The sequence below is a fragment of the Chiloscyllium plagiosum genome, unplaced genomic scaffold, assembly GCF_037043375.1.
Source record: "Chiloscyllium plagiosum isolate Xiang-an unplaced genomic scaffold, Cpla_swu_hap1 HiC_scaffold_5, whole genome shotgun sequence".
Classification (NCBI taxonomy): Eukaryota; Metazoa; Chordata; class Chondrichthyes; order Orectolobiformes; family Hemiscylliidae; genus Chiloscyllium; species Chiloscyllium plagiosum.
Genome location: NW_028270143.1, coordinates 97,596,799 through 97,615,242, shown reverse-complemented (window position 1 = coordinate 97,615,242; position 18,444 = coordinate 97,596,799). Strand labels below are relative to the sequence as shown.

Sequence of the window (18,444 nt, the reverse complement as noted above, 5' to 3'; positions counted from 1 at the left end):
GAAACATTTCCTGTACCAAACTCTAGATTTCCAGCTTATCTCGAGAAGGTAGCACTAAAGAAATATGTAGTTTTGTTTACATTTCCAATTTTGGTGTTTCAGCCTTGGAAAAATTGATGTGATAAATCTCTAGAATAGACTGCAGGCACTCTTAATATTCCAACCTGATAAAGATAACTGGTGGTGAACTGTGATTCATAGTTGGTGACAAGTTGAGAGGTTGCCAATCTGGAATGTCGCTCATAGCATCTGTAGAGGTGGGATCTCAACTGAACCACTGGAGTTTCCAACTGGTCACTATGATTTATGGTGAACAAGACCTCAATGAATCAGGTAGAGAAATGGGCATCAGAATCATCTTATGTTGACTTAGTTCCATTTTAGTTCCACCTGTCTGTCAGAAGTAATTTCAAAAGAAGATCACAAATTTTGGTAGCTGTTAACCTCACTGCATTTAATGTCCTGCCCAAATCTTTTATTTTTACTTTTGTTGTGGACCTGGGATCAAAGTTAATAATGACTTATTGTTGTGGTTTCAGGTTAATGGTGTAGATCTAACTGGAAAAATACAAGAGGAAGTGGTGACACTGCTGAGGAACACCAAGATGGGTGGCACTGTCAGTCTGTTGGTCCTCCGGCAGGAAGAAACCTCCCTCCCTCGGGAACTGGTGCGTAGAATACCTGACAAACTAGAGGTATACTTGAATAACTGCAAACTGTTTATCTTATGTGTAGTTTTTAATGGCATCCATCTTTAAACATTGGGTGGTTTGCAGTTGATGCATCATTCTTTTTGTTGCCATATTACAATTCTGGGATCTGCCCTTCGCTCTAGCTTTTGAGTCTTAAAGCCAGGTCAAAGCATTATACCTAAAGTGTATTTGAGAGTTCATTTCTTATCCCATGTTTCCATCATTCTGACATGCTGCAAGGGTTTGATCAAAGCTTCCTCGAGGACTATTTACTGAGGATGTAAAACTTTGTATCAGGTGACCAATGATAAATCTCCAAACTTGTGAACACAATTTTTTTTTGTTGCAGACAGAATTTGTTGTGATGGGGTTGATTATGCATGTACAGTTCACCTATTGCCAATGCTGTAATCGAATACTCAACTGTCGTTGAAGTAGCCACACACATATTGCAGAATTCAAAATTGTTGTAACTATTTTGGAAAGCAACCAAGATTTCAATTTTGTTTTAAATTCTGCTATTAAAAAGAAAGGGACGTGTTAAAATTGCTTCATGACATGTAGCAAAATTAATAGTGTAAGAACAACAACAATACAATGAGTTAAAAGCACAAGTCAAACATACATATTTTCTTCAGAAATGAACTTAAGTGTTACAACACGGCGGTGAACTCTTCCATTAATTAAACCAAATACCCAGAAAAGCTCACCTCGCCTTGTTATCGGTTAAACAGAGAACTCTCAAATTCCACTACATAAAGAAAATATATCAATTGATTCTTTAACTCTAAAAGTGAACATTTAACAACTATTCACAAATCTTTGCCTGCCTTTCTCTTAACTGCTTATTAACTGCCCCCAACTCTATAACAATATACTGTTCCAACAAAACACTTATTCAATTTACATTAACTTAAGTTCAAAGCCATACAGCGGCTGTCCTCTTCGGTGCCTGTCTTTTTTCAGCTGAAGATCTCCTGGGGTCATCGTCTTTCCTTTTACTGTGAAGATGTTTCAAATGAAGAAGGTACCCATGATAGAATGTTTCAATCTTTTGGGTCTCTCCCTCCCTCTCTCTCTCTCGATGGCAGTTACTCTGTCTGGCTTTCAAAATGCCTGCATTCTTATATCCCCAACATCAGATCATCTCATTGGCTTGATGTTGGCAAAATAATAAATTCAAACTTGATTGAGTTTTAATATCCTGGGGCATAATTTAAACTGATTTGTCAAATTTGAATTGTTGTCAAAACATCAACCAACTCAAGTATCCATTTCACGGCCAAATGTTACATATTTTCAATTTTCCAGTACACTCTGAGACTGCTAGCTAGTCATATGACAGGTGCTTTAAATCTCTCAGTTCAAAACAGCATTCACTCTCTCTTAAAGGTACAGTACACGCCTTAAACGTCATAACACCTTCATTTCCTAGGCTTTATATAAGTGATGTGAAGTAATGGAAATCCAAGTGTGTTTCTGCACAAAAGCCATTCTTGTATATTAATATAAATAGAAATGCACAAGCAATTTCATTTCAAAGTGTCTCAACCTCACAGCTGTCTTCTTTATATTTATTTCATGGAATGGCAGGATTAGCAAGGGTTGTGGTGGGGTTGAAGTTGACATGAAGGACTGAGGGAATTGTTCTATTTTGGATCTCCCACCTCTGACTTGCTGTCTGTGCTGTCTCCCTTTGGCCAGGATGAAATAGTCTGAGCCAAAGATTTGTGTTTGCCATTTTTTGTGCTGGTGGATGAAAAATATGCTTTTCAGAGCAGTACATACCCCCCTGCCAATAATTATTTCCCCTGAGATGCAGTATGCTGCTATTGTGAGCCACTCCATCCAGCAGCACAGCTGAGAACTACTGAAATCTCCCTATGAGATCCTCAATCACGAGTCCCAACCAAAGCTGGGATTTGAATCTGTTTCATTCACATGGATTTCCAGAACTGGAGTTCCACAGCTGCTGTACTGAACTATGTACTTTAATGACTTCTTTTGTCTGCTGTACTGATTTTCATTTTTTTAAAAATTATTTGAATTTGAGAATGTTCTTACAGTCCTATCAATTTCCATTTGTATTTTAAGCAGCTTGCATATTCATTTTACTACCGACATTTAAAAAAATTAAAGAAATGAATGAAAATTCTTAATTTTGTTCTATCAAACTTAAAAGAATTGCTACTTGCAGTCGCAAACTTGTGACAATTTTTTATTGCTCAAATTGATTTTTTGTTCAACACTGTTTTATATTAAGTTTTTTATAAGTAATAAAGTGAAGATAGTCAATTAACACTAAAACAGTATTATTTTCATGTTTTAAATATGTGGGAAGAAGAACGTTGTCTCCAATTTTGGATTGATGTTGGAGGAAGAGAGTAGCATTTGTGTCTGAGTCTGTAATCAGAACCAGTTTGTCTGAGCAATATTGCAGTCTGTGTCAGATGACCAGAACTTGAAAATAATTTGATAATTTCTGCGGAAGTAGTGTTTGATGATTTGAATGCTATTGGGAAATGTTGAAAGCATTTTGCTTTCAACTTTGAGACACATGCATTTCATTGAAATCAAACTCAAATTCCAGATCTGGATGACTGCAGCAAGTTATACAGCCATTTCTAGTTGAAGGAAAGCTTCCATTTAAGTCAAATGCTTGATATTTTACTTGGTTTTGATTTGAAGTGCAATTTCTTATTCAAGTTCATTGAATCCTTGTGAAATTGATTAGCAGATATTCAAACCTTGGGAAAGCAATTCTAATGCCTTCTCAATGCATATTTAAGGCCATTGCCCTTCATGTATCATTGAGTCATAGAGCATGGAAACAGATTCTTTGACCCAATACCTTCATGCTGATCAGGATCTCTAAACTGAATTAGTCCTATTTGCCTGTGTTTGCCCCTATCAGTCTAAAACGGTCCTACCCATTTACCTGTCAAAATGTCTTTTAAATGTTGTAATTGTACTTACCTCTACCACTTCCTCTGACAGCTCGTTCCACACATGCATCTCCCTCTGTGTGAAAACATTGGCCCTCAGGTCTATTTTAAATCCTTCCACTCTCACCTTAAACGTGTGCCCTCTAGTTCCCCACACTGGAGAAGAGACCTGGGCTATTCGCTATATGTGCCTCTCATCATTTTATAAATCTCTATTAAGTCACCCTAAGCCTATCCAGCCTCTCCTTATAATTCAAACCTTCCAGTCTCGATAATATCTTTTGAAAATCATTTTTACACCCTTCTCAGTTTAATAACATTCTTCCGACAGAGGTGACCAAATTTTATGCAATACTCCATATGTGGCCTCACCAATGTCTTGTATACTGTAACATGACAGCCCAACTCCTATACTCAGTGCTCTGACCGATGAAGGCAAGCATGCCACCTTCACCACCCTGTCAACCTGTGATGCCACTTCCAGGAACTGTGTCTCCAACAATTTGCTCACCACTAATGTCAGGCTCACCGGCCTATGCTTCCGTGGCTTTTCCTTACAGCCTTTCTTAAACAATGGCACACCATTAGCCACTCTCCAGTCTTCTGGCACCTCACCCGTGGCTAATGGTGATACAAATATCTCTGCTAGGGTCCCTGCAATTTCTCCCCTAGTTTCCTTAAATGTCCTGGGATGCATTTGATTAGGGCCTGGGATTTATCTATCTTTGTGCTTTAAGGCCTTCAAGATCACCTCTTATGTAATGTGGACTGTTTTCAAGACATCACTATTTATTGGTACCAATGTATATAACGACCTCTGGTTTCTCACGCCCCACTTTGAGAATTTGCTCTGTGACATCCTTGACCTTGGCACCAAGGAGGCCAGACACAATCTTGAAATCTTACTTGTGTCTTCAGAAGCACTTGCCTGTGCCCCTGACTAGAGACTCCCCTGTCACAATTGCCTGCTGGGATTTTGGCTCTGCTGTAAAGCAGGATATTGCAATCATGGTGCCAAAGACCTGGCTGCTGCTTGCTATTTTTGCCTGAGAGGCTATCTCCCCTCACAGTATGCAAAACGGTACACTTGTCTGAGGGCGGGATAGCCGTAGAAGATTACTGCATTTCCTGTCTACCTCTCCTGACTGTCACCCATCTACCTGACTGAATCTGTCGGGTGACCACTACCCTGAAGCTACGATCTATCACACACTCTGCCTCTTGCTGGCTGCAGTCTTTTTTTTTTAAAAAAAGGAAAAGTTTTAAAATTAAAAAGCCTCTTGGAGCTTTTCTTCCCATTATAATAATTGGTCTCAGCTATAAAACAGAGAATGTGTAGGATGCCTGTGAAAAGATTGGAACACGAGTTGCCTCTGTCACTGATTTGTACATCTGTGTAGTATGCATGCAAATGCCTTCTATGTCATGTAGTTTTACTCTTTGTTATCTCTATTTCTAGAAAAAAGAATCAAGTCAGATGCAGGCACCAAGCGAATTGGTAAGAGTTCCACGTTCTAAGACACACATTAAATCAGAAAGTAGTCTTGTCGATTCATGATCTGATGCATTTGGTGATGGGCAGTTTGTATTTCTTACAGTGCTGAGCATGATAGCCGAAATTGGAATGCTTTACTAAATTGTTGCATCAATTTATCTTCCCTGGCTTAAAAATATGTTGTTCTATCCAATATTTGGTTGCAGAAATCTATCAGATCACTCACAAAGCTAAATAAAAAGACTGTCAATAGAAGCATGGGATTGAGAGTACATTTGCCCAAAGAATTTTTTTTCAACAGCAGCTTCAGGCATCAGTGAGATCTGTGTGTACGTGAAAAATTACTGCCATTGTAAGTATGTTGTGTAGGGAGCAGCTAGTCTCTCTTCAGATCAAGACCTGTTCTATTTCAAATCCTTTGATATTGAAAATTTCTAAACCATCTGGAGTGTAATATATACCTGAAGTATCTGAAAGTGATTTACTAAAGCAGAATGCAACAGTATGTGTGGTAGATGCATGACCTATATAGTTCAACAATGGTGCAATTAAGAGGCATTAAAAATTGCTTTGTAAATGTCATTGTCTATGAAAGCATCTTTATGTGAAAATAGCTTGTTATGATAATTACCTTTAGGTGCTTAATTTGCAAATATCTTTTAATTATTTTTTCCCAACATACAGAATAGAACTTTGGTGAGACCACAGCTAGAGTACTGTGTGCAATGGGTTGCCACATTATAAGAAAGATGTTAGTGCACTGGAGGTGGGGTGCAAAAGAGAATCATCAGGGTGCTGCCTAGGATTGGAAATTTAAGTTATGAAGAAAGATTGGATGAACTTGGGTTGTTTTCATTGGATCAGAGAAGACTGAGGGGCGAGGTGATTGAGGTAACAGGATTATGAGGGACATGGACAGATTGGAGAAGGAGCAGTTGAAGGGTCAGTCATGAGGTGACACAGGTTCAAGGTGAGGGGCAGGAGTTTGGTGGATGTGAGGAAAAGTTTTTTTTTACTCCAAAGGGTAGTGATGGTTGGGAATGCGCTGCATTGGAGGAGTTGAAGAAGTGAGTTGTCTCACACCCTTTAAAAAGTACCTGGAGAAGCATGTGGCATATTGTAACATACAGGGTTGTGGACCAAGTGCTGGTAAACAGGATTAGGTTGAAACTCAGATGTTCCACATATGTCAGTGCAGACTTGGTGGGCCAAAAGAGCTCTTCTGCTGTATATAATTCTAAACAGTAAAGCAAATAGGACAAGAGTAATTGAAGAATGGTGACAATAATTATTAGTTGATCATTGTTTCCTTCTATTCTTCCCATCATTCCATGTCCCCAAACTATCATCCTACGGTCCCTCTAGTGGACCATCATCTGAATGAAAGATGTGCCGTGTGACATGTTCAGTCATTCAGATGGATAGAAATGTTTATGTACCATTTTTGTTGACTGTCTCTGAATATTTGCTGAATTGGGAAATGTATTCAAAGGCTCCACAGTTTGATCTGCTGCTATAGTTGTAAATGTTGTTTAAAAAGAAACGTATCTGCCATAGTAAACTCTGAGAATTGGTGGAGATGTTTTGCCACTAAAATTCAAAACATGTTTTTTTAAATAAGGAGCAGGAAGACCACTTTGCTTTTTAAAGGAATTATCACTTTTAAGTCCAATATAAAGGAATAACTTAATTTCATTGAAATAATTGACTTTTACTCATGGTCAGTTGAACCTTTTATCATTGTTCATTGTTTCACTGCTTGGAAATACTGGTGAATAGAATGCATCAACTCTGGGGAACAAATTACTACGTTGAGTGAAATTGAGAGATCATCAATGCTTCCTCAGATTCGCTACCTGGAAATTAGTGCAGGTCCTGAAGCTAGATTATTGTGCTGAGATAATGTAAATGTGACAAAGGCTATCTATGCTTCTTCCCAGCATTTTGATGATGACGAAGAATTATTTCAAAGTTATAGAAAATCCCAGTTGAACTTCACAGATACTATAGAGACATAACAAACATTTACTGACTTACTCAGGTAACTTAAAAGGTATCAAGAAAAGCTATTGTTCTCCTATGCATCTGGCTGGGTTAGAGCATAATTAAGATTGTGAGCTCCTAACCAGCCTGACCTGATTACAAACAAAACCCCATTGCTGAAGTTACTCCATGTGAGGAATTGATCTCAAAACATTGGCGGCATGGTAGATGGGCAGCTCAGTGGTTAGCACTGCTGCCTCACAACGCCAGGGACCCGGAATCAATTCCAGCCTCAGAAGACTGTCTGTGTGGAGTTTACACATTCTCCTCGTGTCTGCATGAGTTTCCTCCGGCCGCTCCTGTTTCTCCCACAGTCCAAAGATGTGCAGGTCAGGTGAATTGGCCATGCTAAATTGTTCATAGTGTAGGTTAGGCGCATTAGTCATGGGAAATGTAGAGCAATGGGGCAGGGGAATGAGACTGGGTAGGATACTCTTCGGAGGGTCGATGTGGGCTAGTTCGGCCAAAATAGTCTGTTTCCACACTGTAGGGATTCTTTGATTCTAAGATTCTATGAAATTCTGAGGGAAATTGGTTGTAAGTCATACTTGCCTCTTCACTAGGAATTAGTATGTGATTTACCTCATGGAGAAATAAATGATTGGCTTTTTAAGAAAAAGAAGACATTGTCACTTTAATATTTGACTCAATCTATGAAATATTGCCATAACAAATTCATGTAGATTACTTTGCACCAACAGTATTTTGGTAACCATAGAACAGTGATGTATCTTGGGTGTTAATAGCTGACAGAAGAAAGTAATAGAGTTGCTTGATAGTATAGAACTTTATTATTGCTGAAAAGAGAGATATACTTTTGAATCTTTTCATTTTATACTTATCATGAGGTGAGGGTGTTGATTGGTTGGCAAATGGACTTGAAATGGTCGAGACATTATATTAGAGAAATAATCATCTTGGGCAGAATAAGTTGTTGTTCCCTTTGAAATTGGGTAGTCTTGCAATTCTGCCCTGATGAATGCAAAGTGAAAGCTTTGGTAATCATGTCTTGAGAGCAAGATGAAAATAGCATATCAAGATATGTTTGCACGTTTACCTTGCGTTATCTGTTGTGAATCATGTTTACTCTGATGAGCATTTTGTTCAGTATTAAGCAGTAATCATTTTCACATCCACTGAAAAGCTTCTCTTTCTTTCCTATATCCTTTTAAGTATCTCATCATTTGCTATATCTCGAAGGAACAGAAAAGAACTGCTTTAAGTCGATCTTGAAAAAAATAATACCTGCATTATAATGCCACCTTTCTTAATTCATAGTAATAAACATAGTTCAGCGCATTATTGTACTTTAACATTTCATATCATCTTTAGCACATTTAAAGTATTTGCACACTTACTTCCCATTAACTACATTTAAAAAGTATTACTAATCAGTCTGGAGACCTTTGTTTAAATTATCAATGTTTTATATGTTGGCATTAAGCATTAAAATTTAACTTAGCGACTTTGATTTAAGCATTTTCAGTATTCTCGTACAATACTGTTAATAAATCATGGAAACTTTCACTCTAAATTCTTGCAATCAAAATTATTCTATGGGTATGAGTTCATTGTTTACTGCTCCAATCCGCAAGAAGTACAGAAAAGTGTGATTTCACACCCCAGCAATGTATTGAATATCTTTTTCCTTTTGAAGAAATAGAATTAATATCTTTCAGATCATTTTTGTCTTTTTCTGTAAAATACTCAAATCCACTCCATGTTATTTGCTCCTGGTTTACTTACCTGAAATATAATTGCTTGATATAATGAGTCATTGATGGGAGAACTTCGAAGCAGATTCTTTCACTTGAATTTGTCACTTAGTAACCAGAGTTTTAACCCTGTGACCACTGGAATCCCTTACAACTTCTAAAAAAAAATGTGAGCATTGCTATTTTCCCATCCCTTGCACCCCTTAGTAAAGCCAGGGCATGCATAGTCAGTAGGAACTTGACCTGCATCGAAGACTACAGCCCTTTCGGAGCTGCATAAAATGCTCTGGAGATACCACTTCAGTTTTTGCTTATCCTTTACTCTGCTCAGTGTTGGAGATGGGACGGTACATCCCAGAAACCAGTGAAAGAGCTGATTTTGTAGTCCCCAAGTTATTAAATATTCAAGGTATCTGGTTGTTGGGAATTGAGTTCTCTGCCATGATTCTTGACCAATAAGTTACCAATATCCTGCAATAAATTAAAATGAAGAACTTGGGATGCTGGAGATCTGAAACAAAAACAGAAATTATGTTCTGATGAAGAGTCTTGAGAAATAACTGCTTTCTTCCCACAAATTCTGCCAGATTGACTGATAGCCTTCATGCTACTTTGCCCCCACCCATATGTGCACCTGCACACAGACACACACACTGATCTCTTTTTGCCACTTGCCTATCTTAAAGTGGTCATTGCTTGAGTTAAGTAAATTAAAGAGCATGCGTACCTTCCAGAAACATGAGTAATTTCATTTGTCCAGTTGCTGTTTACACTGCCATGCTAAGTTCATGCTGGCATTCACTTCCTTGCCCTTCTTTCTTGCTATTCCACCTGAATTTATGCGAACACTCCTCTCCACTCTCCTAATCCATACCACCATTTTCCTCCTCTCACTGATGTTCTCCTTCCAGGCCAATTCATGTGAGCAATCTTCTATCTCCTCTGCTAAAACTCCTTTACCCCAACATCACCTCCAATTTTCACTGACCATTCTTCCATTTCTCAATATACTGTTCAACTTGCCTCCACTTCTTTCCAATACTAGCCCCCATTTCCTGATGGTGTGTCCATAATTTCATGTTCTTCCTCTCATTACACACAGACATTTCTCCCCCTTCTTTCACCTCCCTTCCTTCTGCAACAAATTTAAGTTGGCCCTCAACCTTCCCCACTCCTATTAACATAATGAGCATGAATTCCTGATCTCATGAGAATTCTTCGCCATAGCACACAGTGACATATAAATGTCCTGTATTGAAGGAAACCTCTGATCCTTACCCTTAATGGCCTACATGTGACTTCAGGTCCACAGCAATGTGGTTGACGAATAAGTCACTCAGTTGGATCAAATTGCTACAAAATCTAAAAGGTGATAAAAAGGAATGATACCAGGTAAACCAAGGCACCAGAAATGGTAAAAAGAACAAAGAACCATGGATGCTAGAAACGAGAAACAGGAACAAAAATTTCTGGAAAAGCTTAGCAGGTCTGGCAGTATCTGTGGAGAGAAAGCAGAGTTAACCATGAGCAGCTGACAGGTTGGTTGTAGTAGCAGCCCATGTGATGACAAGGCCACATGTGTGGGGGTTGGGTTTAAGGGCATGGGGAAAAGTGCCCAGGTCATAAAATTATTGAACTCAATATTGAGTCTCAAAGGCTGCAGGGTCCCCAGGTGGAAACTAATATGCTGTTCTTACAGCTTGCACTGAGCTTTGCTGGAGCACTGCAGCAAGTCTGAGATACAGATGTTGGCCAGGGAACATGGAGGTGTGTTGAAGTGGCAGGCAACAGGAAGTTCAAGGGACACATAAGTGTTCTGCAAAGCGTTCGCCCAGTCTGCATTTCCATCTCCCTACTGGAGCTGAGTAGAAGTATATAAAATAGCTCATCGAGTTTGCTCCACCACTCAATGTGATTTTGGTAGATCTGATAATCCTCAATTCCACTTTTCTGTATTTTACCTATCACCTTTAATTCCTTTACTGATTAAATGTCTATCTATTTGAGTTTTGAATGTACTTAATGACCTACAGCAGAAAGTGAGGGAGACATACTTGAGCTCATGAAATAAAGTAGTAAGCATGGCTTCATGAAAGTGAAATTGTGTCTGACTAATTTATTTAGTTTTTTGAGGAAGTCTCAAGCAGAGTAGATTGAAGGTCACCAGTAGATATGTTGCATTTGGACTTCTAGAAAGCATTCGACAAGATATCTCACAAAATATTAAGTCATAAAATAAGAGCCCATTGTGTTGGAGTTAGTATATTGGCATGGATGGGGAATTAGCGCATGGCAGGAAACAGCGAGTGGGTATAAGTGGTTCTTTTTCAGATTTGCAACCTGTGATTAGCGGGTTTACACAGATGTGTGCTGGGACTGCAACTGTGTATATAGTAATGACTTGGAGGAAGGAAGGGAATGTACTTCAGCCAGATTTGCAGATGACACAAAAATAGGCAAGGCGGAGACTTCAGTCTTTATGGAGAGATACCGATAGTTTAAGAGGAGATAATGTTTGCAAATGGGAGAAAATGTGGGAAAATGTGAAGGGAGATCAAAAGAATAGCATATTAATTAAGTGGAGAAAAGTTGCAGAAAACTGCAATATAAGGGTCTGTGGACATTTGTGCATGAAACATAGCTAGCACACATGTGCATCAGCTTATCAGGAAGGCTAATGAAATATTGGCCTGTATTTCAAGGGGGTTGGAACGTAAGATTAGGGAAGTCTTACTGCAACAGTACAAGGTGCTGGTGAGACCACATTCGGACTATTGTGAGCAGTTTTGGTCCCCTTACTTAAGGGAGATATTTCTTTGGTGGCGTTTCAGAGAAGGTGGCCTCGGAGGAGGAATTGTCTTATGAGCAAAGGCTAAAAAGATTGGGACTCTACTTATTGGAATTTAGAAAAATGAGAGGTGATCCTGTCATAACATAAACGATTTATAAGGGAGTTGACGGTAAATGCAGAGGATGTTTCCTCTTGTGAGACCGTCTAGGACCTGAGGCCATCATCTCAAAATAAAAGGGCACCAATTTAAGACTGAGATGAGGAGGAATTTCTTTTCTAAGGGTTGAGTGCCTTTGGAACTTCTTGCAACAGAGAGTTGTGGAGGCAGAATCCTTGTGTATATTTAGAGCTGAGATAGAGAACTTCCTGATCAGTTGTGGAATGACGAGTTATGGGGAAAGGGCAGGATAGTAGATGTGAGCAATGTCTGATCAAGTAACACTTTCATCACAAAAGTGCTAGAAAATGACCATCTGCATCAAGAAAGAATGCAACCATTGCCCATTGGCATTCACTGATATTATTATTGCTGAATGCTGCACTATTACCATCCTGGACGGTATCATTGACTGGAAATGGAAATGAACCAGATGCGCACATGCTGTTGTTAGAAGAACAGGTCAGAAGCTAGGAATCATGTGGTGTGTAATTCAGCTTTTGACTCCCAAAGTCTGTTCAATATCTACTGGGCATGAATCAGGAGTGTAATGAAGTTCTTCCCATTCGTCTGGATGAGTAAAGCACCAACAACAGAGGAATCACCTGTCATTCAGTACAAAGCAACCACTTCATTGGCACCCCATCTAATATCTTCAAAATTGGTTCCCTCCTCCACCCGTGTACATTGACATCACTGTGCATTATCTACATCAACTCACCATGACATCTTAAATGCACCTTCCAGACCTATGACCTTCCTCTTCCAGGGGGACAGGGCATTAGATTTTTGAGAACACCAGTATTTCTATGTTTTCCTCCACGTCAATATTTTAACCTGTAACTATATTACTGTGCCTCCACAGTCACGAGGTTAAAATGTGGAACTCTCTTCCTATAACACATGCACTGCATCAATTCCAGAAGGCCTTGCCACCACCTTCTGAAGGACAATCTGGGATGGACAATTCAGGCTTAGCCAGCCAGTGATGTCCATATCCTATGAATGAATAAAAGCAAAAGGATTATCTATGTATCAGGTGTTACAAAGGTGCTATATTTCACCAAGTCCTGATTGGTTGGCATTTACATCTGTACTGTCATGAGTAATGATTACACAGCAAAGTTAATGGGTTTGCATAGTGGGGTGACATATAGTACAAGATGGCAGGGATGATGGTGACAATTGTGAGGGAGATGAATTCACGGGAAGTTCCAGTACATTCTGCTTGTTTTCCAGTTGAGATGCTTAAGTGTGAGATTTGATATTTTTGTATCAGGTATTTTATTTTAAAAGGTGAAGATACATAATTAAGTAGTTCTGGTAATTGATTGCTACAGGTTGCAGTGTTGGAGTTCCACTGGGTTTTTCAACTTGATTCTGACAGACAGACTTGAAGAAAGTATCAACAACATATAATTAGAAAGAGAAGTACCTTGAAATAGTAATTTTACATTGTGTGTGTGTAACATCTTTCTTCCCATTGATTTTAAGATGATTTAACAGGTACTGCTGTTTATCAATGACAAAAGCTACACAATAAACACAACTTATTTTTAAAAATCACTTAATTTCTTTTCACACTTCTGAGAACTACCTTTCCTATCATCGTTCCTCTTTTTATTTCTCAGTTAATTGCTCCTCCCAATCCCGACACCCATCGCTTGAGACTCTACAACTTACTGGCAGAGACTTAGTATCTTCTTAGAAAAACCTTCAGTTTATTTCTTGTTGCTCTTATGACAGCCACAGAAGGGCATATCCAGTCACCCATATCTGAAATTGTGTTTGGCAAATTTGTTCCTTGAGAATGTAGGAAGCAGTCTAGCTAAAGGTGAACCACTTTCCTATTTGGATTTTTAGAAGGCATTTTATCAAGGTCTTACAGGAAAGATTACTGCACAAGCTAAGAGCTTCTGGTTTTGAGGGTAATATATTGGGATGGCGAGAGGATTGATAATTCATAGAAAATTGATTTGGAATGAAGGGGTCAATTTCAGGTTGACAAACTCTTAACTATTAGTGTGTCACAGGGACTAGTGCAAGGCCTCCAATTTTTGCAATGTATATGAATGTCTAGGATGAAGAAGCAGAGTATTATAACCAAGTTGGTTGGCAGTACAAAAATAGGTGGGATAGCAAGTTGTGATGAGGACATAATAAGGGTGAATAACTGTTCAATGAGCAGGCAGAAAGTTGGCAGTTGGAGTATAATGTGGAATGATTAGATTAGATTAGATTACTTACAGTGTGGAAACCGGCCCTTCGGCCCAACATGTCCACACCAACCCTCTGAAGAGCAACCCATCTAGACCCATTCCCCTACATTTACCCAAAAACGAGAAAATGCTGAAAAATCTCAGCTAGTCTGGCAGCGTCTGTAAGGAGAGAAAAGAGCTGATGTTTCAAGTCTAACTGACTCTTTGTCAAAGGGTCAGTTAGACTCGAAATGTCAACTCTTTTCTCTCCTTACAGATGCTGCCAGACTTGCTGAGATTTTCCAGCATTTTCTCTTTTTTTTTGTTTCAGATTCCAGCATTCGCAGTAATTTGCTTTTATCCCCTACATTTACCCCTTCACCTAACACTACGGGCAATTTAGCATGGCCAATTTACCTAACCTGCACATTTTTTTGGACTGTGGAAGGAAACTGGAGCACCCGGAGGAAACCCACGCAGACACGGGGAGAACATGCAAACTCCACACAGTCAGTTGCCTGAGGCGGGAGTTGAACCCGGATCTCTGGTGATATGAGGCAGCAGTGCTAACCACTGTGCCACCCAATATTTAGATAATCAGATTGTCCACTTTGGAAGAATAAAAGAGCGGAATATTAGTTAGATACATCATTAGACTATTTCATGTAGTGTCAGGCTCATTACTGAAGGAGGAATATACTTGCATATACTTGAGACAGTTCAGAGAACATTCACAAAACTGATCCCTGGGAATGGTTAGGCTGATACTAATTTCACATTTAAGAAATGAGAAGTGATCTTATTGAAATGTAAGATTCTGAGGAGTACATGCTATTAGACGAGTGAACCTTCTCTGGATGGCATATAATGCTAATATATTTTTCCTTATCTTCCAAATTATTCACAGTATTCCAACTGTGGTCTGACCAGTACCTTGTTTAATTTTAGAAAATCTCCCTACCTGTGTATTCCATTCCTTTGAAATAAAGGCCAACAGTCTCTTTGCATTCCCTATTATACACTGAACTTGGATGCTAATTGTTTTTGTTAATCACAACAGCCAACTCCTAAATCCCTCTGTTCTGTAGCTTTCTGCAGTCTTTCCTCATTTAAATAATGTTCAGCTCCTGTATTCTTCCTGCCAAAGTGCATTACCTCATAATTCCTCATGTCATCTTCTATCTGTGCAAGCTTTTGTTCACTCACTTAAGTTTCTATAATTCTCTGCAGACTCTTTATGTCATCATCACCACTTGCTTTCCCACCTATTTTTGTGGCATTCATAAACCTGATGATAGTACATTTGCTTTCCTAATCCAGCCATTATTATATATTGTAACCAATTGTGCCCCGAATACTGATCCTTGTGGATTCTGATCAGTAGATTTGTTATGGAGAAATCACCCATTAATGGTGATTGACAGTTAACAGCCAGGTTTGGTTTAAATGTTAAACTCTGCAAGTTCGCTCCAGTTGGTCAGTGTGTTGTCCTGCGAAATGAACCAACTGTGTCAAAATTTGTTGAATTATTTATGTTTCAATCAGAGGGCTTTTGTGACAGTGTCCCTATCTCGAAGCCAGAAGCACTGGGTTCAAGTCCCACTTGCTACAGAGGTATGTATTAATATCTCTGATCAGGTTTATTAGAAAATGCCTTCTTTCTGTAAGGAAGACTTTCAGGTGCAGTGTCCTTACCTCTGGGTCGGAAAGCTAGGGTGCAAGTCACACCAGTCCAAGACACACATCTGAACAGGTTGATATTGAAGTATCTGACTGCAAAAAAAACCCCTTGTGGTGTCTTAGTCGTGTCTGTGCATCTTGACCAGAAGGTCTAGGTTCAAATCCCACTTGCCCAAAGATGTTGTCCTAACATATCGGTGTGGTTGATATAAAAATGCCTTCTGTCCCCATGAAGCAGGTCCCTGTCTATTAATATATGCCGTTTCTAGTATATAGAAGCGCATACACAACAAACTTGATCATCATCCTAAATTGGTTATCAGCATAATTCTTAATGCACTCAGGAATGTCCAGCAAATCTTGTACAATTCGCACCTAATGTTGAGCGTTTTTGCAGTTGCAATAAGTACAGGCTGCTTGGGTACAGTCAATACCTGGCCTCCTGCTTTTGCAGACAGCAGGAACATGTACATGCACTGTGCTTGTTTCAACTAAACAAAAAAGGTTATAGCATTTCACTTGTTCATTTATTAAGGCAATGTATGTATAGTCTGGCTGTTGTGTCAATCTGCATTTTTGGTGCATTATCATGGTAACCAGTCAGTACACTCTACTCATAAACAATAAATTTTGATTTTTCCCTTGAATTGGAATTCTTTGAACATGCCCATTGAATAACCAGAAGAAAATCGTTATTAAAATGTATTTTTTTTTCATCAGTGCACAAGTTCTGAGCTACCATACAATGATTTGGATCCTTGTTTAGAAATGTTTACAAACCATCCTCTATATATCTCAGTCCAAACGAATACATTTTGAAGACTATATCACTTTGTTTCTTTTAGCAATTGTTTGAGAAAACTCTCAAAATGTTTTGCACTGATTCTTTCTGGAGTACAGCCAATTCAGTTGGAATTTTGACTTACTCTAGTGCAAAAATGTTACTGTAGTTCTCAAAGGGATAATGCTCAGAAGTTTTGGCGGGTTAGGAAGTTGTAATATAATCTCACTTCAAATGACACAAACCACAGGGGTGCCGAGTCCCTTTCTCATCTGAAATCCTTTCTGAAAGAAATGTATATTGTCTTGGAGCTTTTTAATGTGTGGAAGTACTGGTGAAATACATGAGAGCAGGCTGTTATTTGCGGGGGAATGGAATGTAGCCAGTGACATTAGAATTAGATCTGTAATCTGTTGGTCCATAAGTTCATGACAATGGGAAAACAAAGTTTGGGGCTCATACCCGGTGATCTAAATTGTTACAATGTACCAATCCAGTTATTTCAGAATGAAGTGTCTTAACCATGTTATAATGGCAGTGAAAAGATGCACTTTCAGCCGGGGACATATGATATATCGTGCCAGCTTTGAGAGATGGAACATGTGGTAATACTCAAATTCCCCTATGTTAAAGTGAAGTCCAGAGGAAAAAGACGTCTGGAAATCATATGCTCAAAGTTGTTCTTTTAAGCAGTGTGGAAATTATTTTCCTTTATTTTTCATCTTAGATCCTACAAGAACACTAAATTTAGTTACATGAGTAACCAGCAGTTGTTGATGCAATTTCCTTTGTAGAAAAGTTGTACAGCTAAACTGACCAAAATAATATGGAGTACATCTGTGAAAATTACCTTTTCAGTTGTGGATCAGCTGACTAAAATTGACATTATGTACATTATTGACATTGGACATGGTCATTTGTCAATGTATTAGACCTTCCATAAACTTGATTCGTTTTAAATATTTTTGAACCTCAAATGTTTCAGTATGCTAAAAATGTATTACCATGAGAAAGTGGGATGCAGTATTCTCTGAATAATGAGTTACTGATTGCAGGGACATTGAATGAAGTTAAGAAATTTTCCCATCCCATCCCTCCAAGAGATAGAGAAAAATTAGTAACTTTTGCCTACCAGCACAATTTTCCCTCCTGTTGTTGCAGATGAGTGTTGCATGCTGAAATTGTGAAAACCAGGAAGGTGATAAAATATAAGCTGCATATGATATTGTCAAATCAAACCTGTATCACCAGCCATAAAGTTTGCTCATACAACTCAGATATTGTATCAATTTGAAAAAATCTAAAAAAGGCAAAAAATGTGCGAGTTTATCTTTCCCAAAGCCATGGTCATTACGTCGAAGATAAATTTGACCTGCTGTGCTCCACCATTTTTCCCTCTTTTTCTTTCCTGGTCCCACAGCATAGCTTGTCCATCTGCAAATCACTTCATTTCACTGTGTGGACACTGTGTGTCAGTACATTATTTGTCATCAGCGGAGAATTGGAAATCAGTACTTAGTCTAGTGTTGCTTTTGTTTGACATCAACACAATTGCATTTCAGCAGTGGATAATGATTGAGTGCGCAAAATTCCCCCATTTTGTTCTCAAATCTGTGTGCTGAGATTAAGTGTAGCACCTTTTTTTGCTGCTCCAAATGAGTTTGTTTAATCCAATTGTAGGCTAATCCAAGAAATCACGTAGTTAGTATAAAGCAAAATGTATTATAAGAATATGAACCTACTTAACAAGCTGCATCATATTTATGTTGAAATAAAACAGGGACTTCAGTCCTTTGGATTGTCATGTGTCATTACTGTGTTGGTCGTCAGTCTGTTTATTTATGTTTCTACTGTGCACTAACTTATTCAGTATTTCGATATGTAAATGATGAGCTTTCACTGGGCTACATTTCTCTTTCACTTAGCCTCTGTTTCATCTAACAACTT

At 38.7% G+C, this 18,444-nt stretch overlaps 1 protein-coding gene across 5 annotated transcripts in view; it reads left to right on the top strand.

Moving 5' to 3' along the window:
- pard3aa (par-3 family cell polarity regulator alpha, a) overlaps positions 1–18,444 on the top strand; it is an 858,224-nt gene that overhangs the window by 543,099 nt on the left and 296,681 nt on the right. For 4 of the 5 annotated variants that reach the window (XM_043690626.2, XM_043690630.2, XM_043690625.2 and 1 more), the window contains exons 11-12: positions 540–695; positions 5,097–5,135. In XM_043690626.2, coding sequence (XP_043546561.2) covers positions 540–695; positions 5,097–5,135 — 195 coding nt within the window. The remainder of the gene's footprint in view (positions 1–539; positions 696–5,096; positions 5,136–18,444) is intronic. The other variant, XM_043690628.2, reaches the window with a different exon arrangement.